The 17,066-nt window shown below is 41.3% G+C and overlaps 1 protein-coding gene across 3 annotated transcripts; it reads left to right on the top strand.

Annotated features, from left to right (window-relative positions):
* The first annotated feature begins 66 nt into the window (after positions 1–66).
* tab1 (TGF-beta activated kinase 1/MAP3K7 binding protein 1) lies at positions 67–16,353 on the top strand. Of its 3 annotated transcripts, none has more exons than XM_010739064.3 (11): positions 67–158; positions 2,152–2,282; positions 2,462–2,615; positions 3,798–3,893; positions 4,616–4,724; positions 7,788–7,904; positions 9,468–9,579; positions 11,203–11,347; positions 11,748–11,961; positions 12,800–12,953; positions 15,640–16,353. In XM_010739064.3, exons 1-11 carry the CDS (start codon positions 93–95, stop codon positions 15,863–15,865), a joined length of 1,524 nt encoding a protein of 507 aa, XP_010737366.2. In that variant the 5' UTR covers positions 67–92; the 3' UTR covers positions 15,866–16,353. The 3 variants fall into 3 exon arrangements, with proteins under 3 accessions (XP_010737366.2, XP_010737365.2, XP_010737364.2); XM_010739063.3 differs by having other exon boundaries at positions 4,586–4,724; positions 15,643–16,353; XM_010739062.3 differs by having other exon boundaries at positions 4,586–4,724.
* The last annotated feature ends 713 nt before the right edge of the window (positions 16,354–17,066 follow it).

Below are 17,066 nucleotides of genomic sequence, written 5' to 3'. Positions count from 1 at the left end.
TCTAACTCGTGTCTTCTCCACTTCAATGCATGATTATCTTTTACCACTGTGTGGATTTGTCACCTCGAAACTCGCGTGTTCGGACTTTGGCGATGGTCCGTGAACGCAACGAGGGACCGTCCGACATGGCGGCGCAGCGCAGGAATCTGATGCAGAGCGTGAGTGAAAACTTTTTGATCACTCTCTCTTACCTGTCACGTCACGGCTGCATTTGTGTTCAGGGAGTGCTTTGGTCTCACCTCTCTCTCGCTCTCTCTCCCTCCCTCCGGCGGCTCTCTGTGTTTGTTTGGCTCCGGTCAGCCTTGTTTCGGGCTCGTTCAGGGGATGCTAGTCGCTAGCTGCTTTAGGTTGAGCTTTATGAAGCTGTTTGCTAACAGTTTAGCCAGCTGCCACAAGTTTAATATCAAAATAATCCGATTTATTAGTGTCTGTTTGACGAGGGCAGTTGAGATTACGAAAGACTGGAGGTGGTTACGAGTTTGACCGGTGCCCCCTCACACCCTGAGTGAAGTAGCTGAGGCTCGGTGGTGTCACGGTCGCCTAGCAATCTTAAAATGTCACAGAGTCACCTTTACTGAGTGTGTGCACACACACACCTGAGTGAAGTCAATCTCAGTGTGCTCACACACAGGTACACGAAGAAAGATAAACATAACAGGGCAGAGAGGTATTAATCTAACGATGTGTTTAGTATTGAAGTTGTAGTCTGCAGTGGTGTTGTTATATTGACAGGCGTTTCCCCTGTTTACATACATGAGAGGGCCATGAGATAGAAAACACTTTCAGTATAATGCACAGTACAACACTACGAGCTCAACAATAAACATAAAGTAGAAATAATACCGCTCTGACAGTCTGTACAGATGTGTACCTAATGAAGTGGCCTGTAAGTGCATATATCTATATGTGTGTGTGTGTGTGTGTGTGTATGTATATGTACTATTATTGTATTGTGTGTATGTATGTTGGGTGTTGTGTGTATGTGTATATATAATGTAATATTGTCTGTGTGTATATATATTATGTATGTATGTGTGTGTGTATATGTATGTATGTAGTATGTATGTATGTTGTGTGTTATATATATATTATATATATATATATATATATATATATCTCTATATATCTATATATATATGTGTGTGTGGTGTGTGTGTATATTTAGTATGTATGGTGTATATAATATATATATATGTGTGTGTGTGTGTGTGTGTGTCACATCTTTAATTGTAAATATACATTTTAAAGAATATGTGTGCTTATGTACAGTGTATGCATGCCCCTGCACATTCTTTAATTCTTCTAACTTTTAGAGTTTTAGACTCTACCTCTTTTTTATTCTTTTGTACATATTTAAATCCTATGCACGTGTTTAATTTCTCTGTGCATATTGAAATTTAGATCTATCTCTGCTTAATTTTAACGTACGGATGCTATGTTATTGGTTAGTTGTAATGTATGTTCGATGCATGTTTTCCATGCTGCTGCTGGATGCTTGAATTTCCTTCGGGATCGATACAGCGTGCAGAATTAAAAATCAGAATGGTAATTTGGTTCATTATTAGAAATCGGGACTACATATTACATGGTATTACCCTTTATCACATGCGGCAGAAGAACACATGTTACAACAACAATGTGTTACACACAGTAACATAGAACAAGGTAATGCTTTTTGGGTAAGCTAAGGACCAAGAAAAATGTATTTATTAAAACTTTAATGTATAGGAGAAAATTATCAGTAATCTTAGAAATGCACTAAAAAGTTAATATACACGACAATGCAAAAAAAAAAAAACAGACTGAGGGTTGTCAAAAGTGTTGATACCTTTGTCTACTGACAGTTACACAAGTAGATGAAGTCAGTGCGTGTTTATTTTGAAGAGACACACACACACAGACAGAACACACAATCCATTGACTGTAATAGTAAATAGTGAACACACGTGGTTGGTGTCTATCATTCGGAAAAAAAAAACTTCCTTCACACGTGGCTCACCTGTTACTGCTGCTCCTGTGTGATACAAAGAGAAAGGGAGAGAATCAGAAACAGACGGACAGACTGATATACAGAGCATTACTTATGATTTGATATATACAGAATTGACACGTTCAATCATTCCTTTTTTTTTTTTTTTCTCCCCATGACAGCATCAGAGCTGGACAGATGACCTGCCACTGTGTCAGATGTGTGGGGTTGGCACTGCACCAAACTGTGTGTACAGCTCCGACGGTAAAGGAACTCAGAGCCACACCAACGAGGACGGACACCTAAGGTTCAGGTGAGGCGCTCTGGAAACACGAACGCTATTTAATAATAACAGCATAAAAAAAAAGAGACAGAAAGGAATAACGTCATGCCTGGAGTGATGACCGCTGCCTGCATCTTAGCTCAACTTGCCATTGACTCCTTTTGATCACCATGTGATATATTGTTGTTGTTTTTTTCTCCACCAATCAGAGGCGAGGATGGCTGTTTCCTGTATGGGGTTTTTAACGGTTATGATGGCAGCAGAGTGGCCAGTTTTGCCTCCCAGTGTCTGACAGCTGAACTGCTGCTAGGACAGCTCAACTCCAGTCACACAGACAACGACGTCCGCAGGATCCTCACACAGGTCTGACCACGTTTATCTTACATGTTCGACATGTAAGTGATTACAAAGCGAGCAGTGTAACGGATTTATATTCTAGGAAGAGTGAGGGGAAAAAAAATCCAAATACTATCACTCCAGAATTGATGGACGGCCTTTAAATACGCAATCTAACTACAGATAACAGATACATTGTGGTAAGATATTGACGTCTCTGCATGATGTATCCAGCAGAGTGCACTGTGATTTACTGTGACGTGCAGTGCAGAATACGAAAAGAAGCAGCAGCTCTCAGCAACGTCAACTAGAGTTAGTTTACAAAGTGTATCCATGTGTGTAGAACTAATAAACTTGTTAAAGAATATTTAATTTAAATATTCTTTGATGGTGTTTTTTTTGTTGTTTGACTGGTCATATTGGTGCAAATCATGCACAATCCACATAGAAAACTTAAAATTTACTATATCGGTCGACATGTTGGTAATCAGAGAAAAAAAATCCCGTATCAGTCTGCCATAATCTTTGAATTGTATTTTTTTAATGAGACATGTAGACAATTTAATGGCACTGAATTTAGACAAACAGCTCAATCACAATAACATTTAATATACAGAACTCACAGATTATGCATTTTTAAGGGAATGGGCAGAGACAACGACCATGTTGTCACTTTTCATGTCAACACGCGCGTTATTATTGACAGTCTTGCATGAGATCACTGAATGTTATGAAGGATTCTTACCTCCTTGCTGCTACTTGCTTCCACTCTAATATTAGTCGCCACTGTCTGATAAATGTTATTAGCATTACTTACTTGTCCTTTATCTTCCATGTCAGTCCCTCTTTTTTTTAACCTTTTTTTTTAAGCCGGCTAGAAGTTAAAACGAGGCCGTGCGTGTTTTAATCAAAGACGAGATTACGAGACAATAGCTAATTAATGTTCACAGTCACCACAAACTGGACAGGGGCTCTACTTTAAGTGGTCCACATGTGGTTATTGACAGTGTTGCGTGAGAATTACGTAAAGTAATGGTAGATCACTCTCATCGTTTTTATATCAGATTTTTCCGTTATTGTTAAAAAAGATAAATAAATCAGCGACAGAAAATATTCAGTTAATACGACCCGTGCAGTATCGTATGTGCTGTAGCGACCCGGATAATTACCAACATTGTTTAATAAAGATGCACGTTCTTGTTGTCGCAGGCCTTTGATGTGGTGGAGAAGAGCTACTTTGAGACGATAGATGACGCTCTGGCTGAGAAAGCTCACCTGTCCAACTACCTCCTACCACACAATGAGGTATACCGCACACACACACACACACACACACACCCTCGCTCTCTGAGAAGCATATTGACAGATTAGGCTGAAAATTGAGAAGAGGTGTTCTCTGTCGGTTTCCATAGCAACCGCAGATTTGGGCATTAGTATGAGCTTAATGCCCAGCCGTCGGAGAATGAGCTTGTTATGTTCTAATTGGGCTCATCAGCCTGTTTCATTAGATAAGCTGGTTTCAGTTTTCCTCCTCTGGATCCAGTCTGCTCTTCTGCCATCTCCATCTTTTTCTTCTTGAGCCATATCTCCTCTTTTTTTTTTTTTTTCCCAGGCTCTACTTCACTAAAGTGTCAGTTCTAATGGCGTTTCTGGTGTGGTGTGTTTTTAATTAAGAATATCGAGACTTAATCTCGTTATCACACTTTGCTTATCCATCTCTTTCATGCTTACTCTCTCATGGTCTTACTTATCGTACACCTGTTTTCTTTTTTGTTCTCCTCCCCGTCCTCATGTTTCCACTCACGTCTCACGTCTCTTGCTTAATGGTTATATTTCTCACCCCCTCTTTTTATCATTTCTCCTATTTCTATCCTTCAATCTGCCTAATCCTACTGATAACGTTCCTCTTTTCTTTCTCCCCCACTTCTTTCACTTGCCACTCTCCCTTCCTGCTCTCCTTCATTCTCCTTCTTCCTCGTCTCCTCCTGGCTGGTCAGAATGTGTCATTCCACCAGCTTTCTTCCCAGGGTCAGAAGGTGCAGGAGCGCCTGAAAGAGCTCGAGCAGGAGGTGTCAGGAGGAGCTACAGCGGTTGTGGCACTCATCTTAAACAACAAGCTTTACATCGCCAACGTTGGTATGTACACACACACACGCACGTTTACACAGGCTAGAGTTGTCTTAATTCGCAGTGTCTGACTTTGACAGTACAATTACTGAGGCATTATCACATTTGACAGAAATACTTTAATTTAGCTGGATCAAATGTTTCATTTTTCTTTGTCTTAGTACTTTAAAAATATCATCATACACCAGACAATAGTAGACGTCTACGTAGAAACCTGTTTTATACCAGTAGATGTCAGGCTTATACAGGTTTTGTAAAATTCCAGTCAGGGTCTACTTTGTCAGACCGGCTGAGTGGTGTTCACAGAAAAGTGATTCATATAGGCCATTTCCACCACAGGAACTCTACAAGCAGATTAAACACGTTTTGAGGAACTCACAAAGTAAACCTTTGTTTCAGCCAGAGGAACCAGATTGCAACAAATGTAGACAGACGTAGTTCCTGTAAGATTCATGTGGTTTCACGTACGAGAAGTGCTTTCCATAGGTTCCGTGTTTGTTTCTGTGATATTAATAGAAGGGGCGCGTGTGTTGATGAGAGCACAGTGAGTGAAGAAGAGAGATTTGTGATTTGTTGCATCGCAGTTCTTCAATTTAATTTATATAGCACCAAATCATAACAGAGGCTATCTCATGACACTCATCATATAGAGCAGGTCATATTCTTTATAATATTATTTACAGAGGCCCAACAATTTAACATCTATATTGATCATAAACATATAACCAGCAGACTGTTGTCACACAGCAGTTAATGATTTCTCTGTGAATTTCTTTCCTATAACTCTAAAGTGTTGCATTCTAACACCCGAAAAAGATCTTAAAACTTCAAGTCTTCGATTTTATTTCATGATACTTTCTGATATCTTGAAAGTGGTGTGGCGAGCGCCTCTGCTGCTACATGACCTCATCTGGATCTCACAATGGAGATGCTGCCGAACACCCATTTTAAGCTACAAAAACACGTTTATGTGTTTATGTCTGCCATCATCTCTCGTTCTCTTTTTGCTGCTCTATCAAGAGAGCGCAGGCGCTATTTTTAGTAGTGTGTAAGCTAATGCCGGATACACAGCATCAGCTAGAGGCAGAGCACGTAAGGGCTGGGTTTGGGTATCAGTTGGCCCCGTTAAAGCAAGGTGATGTACAGTTATAGTCATTGGTCATGTGAAATCATGTTGTACACTATTTAAGATTTATATTTTAGAGTCACTACGAGGTCTAAGCTCAACCTTTTACTGTTTCCAAAGAATTCACACACCTTAAAGGGCATTTAAAGTCCTAAATTACTCATTTTACATCCAACAGTAAGTAACCAGAGACCGAAGGTACAAAATATTTGGCTAAATATGTTTATTATCATGTGCTGTGCCGCACATATAGATACAGATCTACTGTAGGAAGGGTCTGGAATAATAATCCAGATTATTTTTGATAGAAATGACTAAAAAAATAAGTTCTGAGATGACTAAATCGGTAGGTCTCGCATAGATGAATGATGTAAGGTGTATCTTACTGCGCAGAAAGTTTATTTCTACAGGCAAGTTTTCTGTGTGGCCTTCGGACAGATGTTGGAATCATACTGACTCTGTTTATTCAAAACATCTACACGTTGGCTGTTGTTTTTGAACCCCCTGGTGCCAAAATCAGACTCCTGCAGATAACCCGCTGTTGGGGCAGTCGTATGATAGCCTGCTCTGTGTGTGTGTGTATAAATGTGGTGAGTTTGTGTGTACAGATTCCCACCTGACTCCTTGAGCCACAGAACAGGAAAAGAAGCATTTGTTATTAATATTTTACTACCAACCAGCAGGACATTTTAGATGCTTAACTGTGAGGAAATTCAAAAAAGACTGTGGGAGACATTCACACACCCACACCCCAAACCCAGAGGAGCCACAGGAGTATTTCTCCTTCAGAATCAAAGTTAATCATAAAGTACCAGAGCCCAGCTGCTGTATATGTGGCTTGTTTCATGTAACCATGCACTGTGGTTATTGTTCTGCCTGATTTAATTATTAATTAAGGATATGAATCTTTGCTTGCATTCAAAGCACCTCGGGTTTATTCCTTAAATACAGTGTTTTTAGATGTGTATGTCTTTTTGTTTACACCATAGATTCTGCAGCAGGCAAAGGAAAAGAGCCCCTCACCCTCTCTCTGGGACTTCATTTTCTTTTGTCCTCAAGGACGTGGCACAGAGCAGAAAATGGGGGACTGTAGTAATTAGTAGAAAATAGAAAGGAGGGCCGTCTCCTCGCTGGGAGGGGGGGGTCAAGAGATCAAAGTTGAGAGAACATGAATCCTAGAGAGGTTTGAACATAAGAGTAAGTGTGTTGTAAAAAGCACTTCCAGCTGTGTGTTGATGTGAAAAAAATTTGACAGTTAAGGTCATATGACCCATAATTTGATATCCTGTGAGTGTGTGGGAGGCAGTCAAGGGTATATGAACGTTTGCAGTTCTTTTCATATATGTAGCAGCTGCAGCGTAGCACATATGGACATGAGGGTTATCACCACGCTTACCAAGAGGCTTTTTATAGTATTTTGTAAATAAAAAAAAAAACATGACTACACTATAAAAGCATGTGTCCTGTCAACACGGTTAAAAAGTCTGAAGCTCAAGAACCCACAGAGAGGATTAGTACAGGTACATGGGCCCCTGTCTGCAATTTCATTATAATGAAGCTGATTGGATGTCCTTGTCTGCACATCAGACAAGCAGCTACGCCAAGCATTTACAGAACATCAAGCTCCTGCTCACTGCCCCAAAATGTTAATATAAAAAGTGAATTCAGTATCGATCGACCGCTGGTCAGCTCACATGTCAGCAACTGGCTTCATCATCCAGTGATCAATAGTTAGCTTTTGTAAAAGCAGCACAGTACTAACACTAATTCACTGACATGGAGACTGGGGCTGTGAGTCACCTCAGGGCAACATCATTTTTTGTCTCTGCATCATTAACGTGTGTAAAAATTAGAGGGCAAAATGTCTCATCCTTAAAAAAAAAAAAATGACAGAAGAGTAGGCTGACATCCTCTCTGAACTCTTGTATGTTTGTCCTTGATTACAGGTACCAACAGGGCACTGCTGTGCAAGTCCAGCATCGATGGCCAGAACCAGGTTCTCCAGATCGGCCGACCACACAGCACAGACAATGAAGATGAGCTACAGAGACTGGCTGCACTGGGTGAGACACACAGGCACATAGACAGTGATATACAAAGATGACAGAAAAGATGCATAAACCATCTGAACAGGGTTAGTTTGGTCCCTCAAAATGGCGGACACTGTGAAAGCGGACCAGCGGCATCTGCAGAAAAAAAGGCTCATTGTTAATTGTTATTTTCAGATGTTTACACACTAATTAAAACATAATTATGCATATTGTGATCAATTTCTGCCGTATTCTGTCAGTAGAACCCTCCTAAACGCACTGCACCTTCAAATTTTAATTTCGGAAAAATTAATAAGTAGCCATGTGAGTTCACATAATCAAGTGAGTCACATTCCATATCACCAATTTTATTAGCAGCGCTGCCTCCTTCCTTTTGTACTCATTAATCCTAAGAAAGACAAAAATCTAGTCACTGATTCACAGTTCACAAGAACAAGTGTTCCTTTTACTATATTAAATATGTCGGATAACAGTTGCTGAAAACATGTGGAAAGACTTTGAACGATTTATTACTGAAATGTGGAGTTAGAGGTTAAAACAGTTTTCTGATTTTTTGGGGCGGTCCTTAAAGGGTGGCTCGATGACACACTGAGGCCACCCTGAGCAAACCCCTGCACCCCTAGCAGAGAGGTAGAGATGAATTCATCTCGCTCAGAGTGTTTCAAAGTTAGTCATGTCATTTTCTGAACTCATCTGACAAATTTCAGACAATAAGTCGTGGGTGAATGGGTTAATAACACTTTCTTCTTTCATCCGACAAACTCAGAACACACATTTATTCTCGCTTTACATGGATTTTAAGCTATTGTGGCTGTGACAAATTAATTGAGAGTATCTTGGTCACACTGGTATAGACAAAATGAACACAGCAGCGTATGTACATTCAGACATGCATTGCATTTGTTGCATTCTGTGCAGACAGAGACAGCCATTAGGACAAGCCAGCATAAAGACACAATTGGGACCTTTTATCCACAGTGGACAGCAGAGCTAATGGGTCGAGTACTGAGGGTTGTGTATGTAACAGAGAATACATACATTGTGATTAACTTTGAGGACAAAACATTAGGTGTAGCCAGGCACCTGTAATGAATATAATATTGAATGAGCTGCATTGTTTCTCACCATTTCACGCCACACCATAAAAAAAGGAGGCAGAGGTCTCTGTCTGTCTTTGTTCTCTTGTCTCCAGTTGGGAGTCACATAATTATTCTGTTGTTCAGGCCCCTCTCTCTGAGTGATTTAAATGAAATGGCAGTCATTCCATTAACCCAGCTGAAGGTGACCTCTCCTCTCATATTTTCATCCACCCCCAAACATACCCCACCCCCTCCTCCTCCCCCTCCTCCCACCCCCATCTCTTGCTTCTACATATTGCTCTTGTCTTATTGCTTTATCCTTTCCTTTCCCATATAAAATGTCCCGCTCCTCTCCCCCACCGCCCCCTGTCTCATCATGATACCGCAGTCCTGACCTCTTTTGTTTGTCCTCACTTTCTGCCTCCCGCTAACTGTGATGTTTTTCTCCTCTCCTCCATATTTTTTTTCATTCTTTTTTTTTTTTTTTATAACCCAGGTGTGGATTCAGCTCGTGTAAGGCAGGCGGGGCAGATTGCCGGCCAGAGCAGCACGAGGAGGCTCGGAGACTACCGAGTGAAGTTCAACTACAATGAAATCGACTTGCTCAGGTGAACTCAGAATACTCAAACCCCATCACAGTGTACATGCCATCCTTTATGTTTCCTATTTATTAGGGAGGAACCGATAAATATACTCCAGAGGAAAAGATGTATCAGTACATCACTAGAAGTGCCAAAAGATTTAAAAAGTAGGAAAGCATCCTGAACAATCCTATACAAAAAATAAAATACTTTTTTTTTTTTTTTTTTTGTTTTGTATTTGTCGATGGATTCAGTTTTAAATCTTTAAATATTGTGACTTTTTTCTTTTTCTTTTGCCATTAGATGACAAGGTCAATATCACTCTCATGCCTGCGTGATAAATATAGAGCCAGGAGACGATTACCTTAGCAGAAAGATTGGAAGCATGGGAAAACAGCTAACTTATCTCTGTTCAAAGGCAAAAAAAAAAATCCATCTACCTGCCTAAATGTGACTAGCAACATGTCATAACTCATTGGTTTAATTCATACACAAACAACAAGTTGTTTTATGATGAGTTATGTACTGGAACTATTTCTTGGTCCAGCACAGTGAATTCCTGGAGTCTTTTTTTTTTTTGTCTCTATGATGCAGCCAGACACTCCTATCACGTTTTTTTTGGATTTCAGTCAATATACATATTAAAGAAATGTGTTTTAACATGTTGGGGTACTCTGTTAGCTCAACTGGTAGAGTGTGCACCCCGTGTGCGAAAGGCTGAGGCCTTGCTGCAGTAACTCGGGTTTTACTCCAGCCTGTTTTCCTGTCTGTCTTTGGCACAAAAAAAAGGAAATAAAACTGGAAAGATAAAAAAACAAACAAACATAAAACATGTTAATTAGGCAGGTTTATAGGTGCCTGTAGGCAGATTTTGTTCAACTAGAGCCAGACTAGCTGTTTTACTCATTTCCAGGTAGGTTAAGCTAAGCAAAGCTATTCATCCTGCTGGCGTCGTGTTTTCTAAACTTCTATACAGACAGAAGAGATTTGTATTTACCTCTCGGAGAGAAAGCAAATCACCGAACGTCCCCTCTTCAAACTTTTCTTTTTAACATGTTTCATTAGCTGCCACAGTTCCACTTGCCTTACAGTTCTTGCAGACTCAGTTTCTGACTTTGTAGCACTGTGTGTGTGTGTACACTACCTGGACAGTGGAGGCTCTGTCTCCATATTATGGTCTTTATTATCAGATCTGACTCTGTTCCAGCCTCTCTTTTACCCCAGCTGAGTTGAGCCTCTTGAAATTCCATGATCCGGAGGCCCCCTCTCTCACACTTCTCATTTCCTGTTCCTGTCTGCAGTCCAGGCCAAGCAAATCAGGATCAGATATCTACGAGTCATTCCAATTATGATCCTCAATAAAACACACAATACAATCTTATAGAATTTCCTCCTGACTGCCATCAAGAGAGAGTGCAGGAAATTTGATGTGAACAAAGTATAAGCGATTCTTTGGATATATGAGATTAGCTAGGTTTATTGTATTTAGGTCAGGTGCACTTATGTCTCTCTTTTTGTCTCAGCTCCTTCCTCTACCTCTCTCTCTCTCTCTCTCTCCTTCAGTCCCTGTACTTGCTTGTATTCCTCTTTCTCTCTCTTTCACATTAATTCATCTCCTGAACGTACCCATCTGTCCTCCTCCACCAACAGCGCAGCCAAGACGAGTCCAATCATTGCAGAACCGGAGATTCACGGCAGCCAGTCTTTGGACAGCGTGACAGGCTTCTTGTTGCTGATGTCAGAAGGTCTCATCAATGCCCTTGAGTCTGCCCACGGCCCTGAGCAGGCCAATCAGGTTAGCAGATTCATCCTCTCAGCTCCCCAACCATTTCCCCTCCGCTTGTTTCTCTTCTTTTGCAAACCAACTCAAATCACAAATTTCATGTTTTTCTTCCTTCCTGCCCTGTTCCTCCCTTCCTTCCTATGCTGTCTCTTCATTGATATCATCTCTCTGTTAATATTTTGTTCTATTATATGTTTTTCTACTTGTATTCCAAGTCCTGTTTTCTTGACCACATTTGGTTTGAGTGTCCAATGCTTGTTTTCTTCACTTATTGTATTTTGTTTATTTTTCTCACTGGCTTTTTGTTCTTCTCCTGTCTCCCTCTTCTCACTTTCATCATCTTTAGTTCTGCAACTCTTATCAGCAATCCTTCTTCCTCTGACCCCTCTGTCTCTTGTGCTGTCCATTGTAGGAAATCGTTGCCATGGTAGCAGCAGAGCTGGCCCAGCAGACCAGTCTGGAGACAGCGGCTCAGTCGGTGGTGGACCGCGTCAAGAGGTTGCACCACGATGTCTACGTGTCCGGCCGTCAGAGGGCGACTTACTGTTCTCGGCATGAGGACATGACCCTGCTCATCCGCACGCTCAACTACGCGCTGGCTGACGGAGCGCTCACGCCCACACAGGGTAGGATTGGGTCCCATTTCACGCAACACCAGCAAACTTCCACACTAGCCACATGAATATCATTTAAAACTTCAAAATTTTTTACAGGCATTTCAAAATGTCCAAGTCAGATTCATACAGAAGGTTGAAAAATCATCGAAATCCTTTGAAAACAAAGACAACTCACAACCACCTGTCAAAACATATTTTTATGAGCTGTAAACCAGGACATGAAATATTTAACCAAGAAGCTATAAGGACTGTCATATTTAGTTGTCCACAGTTATTTTTTTCAGTGTGTCAGATAATAAACATTTAGGTGAATACAAGTATGAGATTGCACCCAGTGCTAAGAATGGGGCCAAAGAAGATGTGATAAATTTGAATATTTTAGGACTTTTAAAGATTACAGCTATTACAACATGAATTCAAACGAATAAGCACACTGAAAACTTGAAACCAGTGGAGAGCTGCACTTCAAAAGAAATCTTGAAATAATACAATAACACTAGGATTATTCACATCTGAGCAGCCAGCCTTTACGGAAAAAAAAAAAAAAATTTGAGAGGTGCAGCCAAGAATACCACATAGAGCCAAAATCACAAAGTCCAGGCTGAAGAAAAATCCAATTTATTTCAGGTTCCCAAGGTGCCTATTTTATGCTGAGACTGCACACTGGTTTGACTGAGTTTTTCTTGATAATAGTACTGAAATGTATGAAAAAGAACACCGGCGTACCTCAGACATTCGCATTTTAAAACAATTGAACAGCAGTCTTGGTCAACTTTATAAGCAGTTCTGAGATGAACAGGATTTTTCAAACCTTTTATTACATGTATGTGCTCTTCCCTCCTCTCAGGTGGACGCATCTACCCCGTGTCAGTGCCCTACTCCAACAGCCAGAGCACCAGTAAAACCAGTGTCACCCTCTCACTGGTCATGCCCTCTCAAAGTACCCTTACCAATGGAACCAACACTGCCTCCACCCTGGAGGAAGGCACCCCCACACCAGGGTAAGATTGAGGTTTTGTCTCTCATCTGTGCTTAAATTTAATTACCTCCTACCATGTTGATCTGTGTAAGCTTGATTTTTACTCCTTCGCATATTTTTTTCCCCTGCTGTGCATGTGCTGAATGAGCTTGTTTTTTTTTTGGTTTTTTGCCTCACAGCTGTCGTGTTTTTGCTTCATAAACTTTGTTTTCCCTCACACTCACTGCCATTGTGTTCACTCTGGGTGAGCTTTAATCTGACTCCAGTCTTCCTTCCCCACTGTTCATTTATTTTGGATATTTTTCATAAGCAAGATTCTCAACTCCCTCATTTTTTACTTGCTTTCATTTATTTTAGTTTGATTTTCACCCCCCCTGCTTCCCGTCATCGCTCTTCTTATTCTCATGTAAGAATGGTTTTCACTTCCTCAATGTTCTGCCACTGTGGTCCCTTTTAGAGACCAGAAGATTAAGTTCAATATTAGAATACTTTTCTAGCTTTTCTTGATCAAGTGTACACGACCGTATACTGCAATGTAGGCCCATGGATTTAAGTAAATCAGTTTTCAGGGGTCAGTTTTACTGTTTGTACAGAAATTATCCAACCTTTTTTAAGCCCAAGATCCCTGACCTCCACCTTAGTGAGAGGCAAGATCTACCTATTGAAGCGTTGAAAGAAAAAGACAGCCCAGATTGTACTTCCAACTTGACGCCTTTTATTCAGGTTAACTAACTAACCCGAACCCTAATGATTGCAACAAAGAAAACACTGTAACTAGCATATTAAAACTGGCCATAGCTTCACGTCAACACATCAACTTCAATTCTAAGTTATTCAATTTCATTTCAACACAAAAAGAAAAGGAACGTGGAATTATATGAGGACGGTATTTTGTTCATGGTAGAAAAGCAGATCATATCAGGTGTTATGCCTGTCCACTGAAGCTTCATTCAAGTCACATTAATATCAGCATTTTAGAAAACAGAACTGTAATACTAACAAAATTCTCAATGCAATTAGGCCCAAGTACAGCTTTATGACAAAAAATAAAGGTGTGGCCTATTTCCTTTTGTATGAGGTCATTTTTTTTGTTTCATAGAAGGCACACACACACACACACACACACACACACACAAAACACACTAGCAGTGAGCAGTTCACATGCAGTGTTATGCTTATCCACTCAAGCTTCATGCAAGTTACATAACATACCATTTTCTACAGGTTGGAAAAGTGTGTCAGCCTCCCGTTTTTCAGCTGTGTGTTCCAAACACCGAGCTTGGCCTTGATTGTATTCACTGCAGTCTCCGTACGCGACATCAAGCTCATCCAATAACACCTCGAATAAGCAAGCTGAAGCACTTTTGCTCTAATCTAGTTGATCACTTTGACCACCAGAGTCATAAAATAATGTATAATGTATTTGTAAGATCTACCAGTCGATCGCGATTGACGAGTTGGCGACCATTGGTTTATCGAGGTCGGGGCGCGCTCAATCTCACTGACTTTCTATGTCGTTCTTTCCCTCTGTCTCAAACCATCGGACACAAATCAAATTAAACTTCTTTGTTTCTCTATTTTTGCAGCGTAAATTGCGAGCCAGACACATTTAGAAGCTGGCTACATGAGCCTCACCCCCAATTTCCACCGGGCACAGAAACGGCATAGAGAATCCGGTCGATTTTCCAAAAAACAGAATGAAACAAATTAGGAAGGAAAACGACCAAATCTGAGCAGGTAAACAAACGAGCAAGTAAAACGTTCTTGGTGGGGTTTGAAGTCGTGTGCAGGACGGACCAAAACAGTGTCGCGATGTGACCGAGATGTGCCCGGTGACGTTTCGGGGTCAGTTTCAGAGACATTTCAGACTGACTGTGGAGGGTTTGCCCAGTCTGTTCGTCTGATTGGTAGACACAGTGTGATGTCGGGCTACGTTCTTCCAAATGTTAGATCTGGTTCAGCTTCTCCACTGCAGGTCGCTGTATCTTTTGGCACCCCATTTTTTGGCACCCCAGCAGCTCACACCATTGTATTGAAAACAAACTACGCCCACTCAAATGAACAACCAGTCCTGTCTGAATGCGGCTTTTCGTCAGCATGTTTAGAGTGTGCCTTTAATTGAGTTAGTTAATGAGGTAACCTCCTTGAAATACCTGTATTATAATATTCATGAACACGATTAGCACTTGTGTGGCTGCTCTTTTGGTTTCCTTCTTTCTTTCTTTCTTTCTTGCTCACTCGCCCACAAGGTATGCTTCTCCCTGCCACTCACTGTCTGACTCACATTTATATTTCTCTTCTTCATTGGCCCCAACTTGCCAATATCCATCCTATCCGTCCTACACTCTGTCCTTGCCTCTCCTTTTTTACTCCTTTAGCACGTTTCACCCCGGTACCTGCCAAACTTCCGTCAATGTCCTGAAGCCCATAATTGAACTCCCTCTTTACCCCCTTTCTCCCCTTCCCCCTCTCCCCCTGTCCACCTCCCTCTTCTCTTTTTCAACCACCCCTCCTCCTCCCCGTCCTCTCCCTCTCTCCACCTCTCTCCTTTGTCTCTCCACCCCCTACATGGACCCCTTCCTCTCCTCTGTCACCCCCACTTCTTCCTCTTCTATCCCCGCCCTCACACCTGTCTCTTTCTCGTCCTCCACCCTCCTCAACCAACCACCTTCCCCCTCCTCCCTGTTCTTTCCCTCCTCTCTTTCCAGCAGTCAGAGCCCCACTGCCACCCTCCAATCCACCAACACCCAGACGCAGAGCTCAAGCTCCAGCTCGGGAGATGGAAGCCTGTTCCGCCAAAGAGGCAGCCAGGCGGCTCAGCCCGACGAGACGGGCAGGGTCCCGCCTTACGTGGACTTCAGTCAGTTTTATCTCCTGTGGGGAAGTGATCACAGCGATGGCCAGAGCACCCAGGGAGGACTGGGACCCCAGTGAGAAGGATAAGCAAGGGTGCAAGTTGGAAAGAGATGGACTGGGTTTTCTGGCGGCAAGGAGGCACATGGATTTCGAAGGGACAAAGATTTTAAGAAGTGGTTGGGATGATGGATTAAATGCTATTAATGTATCATAACTAAAAATAAGTGACCTCAAGGTTCATGGAGAAGCATGGAGGAAGGACTGGGGTTTGCTATCAAACATAAACAGTGGATGAAGCCAGTGGGCAATGAATAACAGTGAGAAAATGGTGTGATGACACATCATGAAGTGTTTTTCCTCTTCTTGTAATAGATGCTGGTCATGAGTGATTGTGAATATATGTAATCCAGAGTGTAACCATCATTGTCAGATGTAAAAACATGTATCTGCTAACAGGAATCACATAGATTTGAGAATGATTACATACTGTTAGGCCTTAAAATGGAATGAGTGTATGCATTTGAAAGTACTTTTTTATTTGTAATGAAAGTATATCTCCAAATGAATCAATAAGTCTCTCTGGGCTTCTCTTCATATTAACACTTTTAAACACTTGACAATCTTGCCTGAAACATTTCCGGTAATCTTGTTTGATTTTCACCAAAATAGACCCAAAGATTGTGTCGTTTGGTGGTCAGTACATTTTTACTTATTTAGAGAATAATGAAGCACTAGTCAGAGTTCCCACATGGAAAACCTGGAAATTTACCAGACTAGTCCAACTACTTCCACATGGAAATAGTCTATATTGTCCTGGGAAATTTTAATTGTATTTTGGCTCCTCACTCAAGTCATTTTGTTTGAAACTCAGCTGAATTCAGTTTTTATTTAGTTAGTACCAAATTATAACAGAAGTTATCTCACGACACTCTCAATATAAAGTAGGTCTCATAATCGTTATAATATTCTTCTCAACGGTTCCAACCATGAGCAAGCACCTGGCGACAATGGCAAGGAAAAACTTCCTTAAAGAGGCAGAACTCTTGGTGGGCATGATCAGTGGAGTGGATAAAGGGAGAGACACTCCACTGTAATAATAATGCACTTGCTAGATTAATTGGTGAGTCTAAATTGCGTGTAGGTGTGAATGTGAGTGTGAATGGTTGTTTGTCTCCATGTGTCCCGTGATGAGCTGACATCTTGTCCAGGGTGTACCTCGCCTTTCGCCCAAAGTCAGCTGGGATTGGCTCCAACTCTACCTACTAATGGATGGATACAT

This window comes from Larimichthys crocea, chromosome X (genome assembly GCF_000972845.2).
Source record: "Larimichthys crocea isolate SSNF chromosome X, L_crocea_2.0, whole genome shotgun sequence".
Classification (NCBI taxonomy): Eukaryota; Metazoa; Chordata; class Actinopteri; family Sciaenidae; genus Larimichthys; species Larimichthys crocea.
Note: the sequence above shows the minus strand (reverse complement) of the source record. Positions and strands in the feature narration are given on the sequence as shown.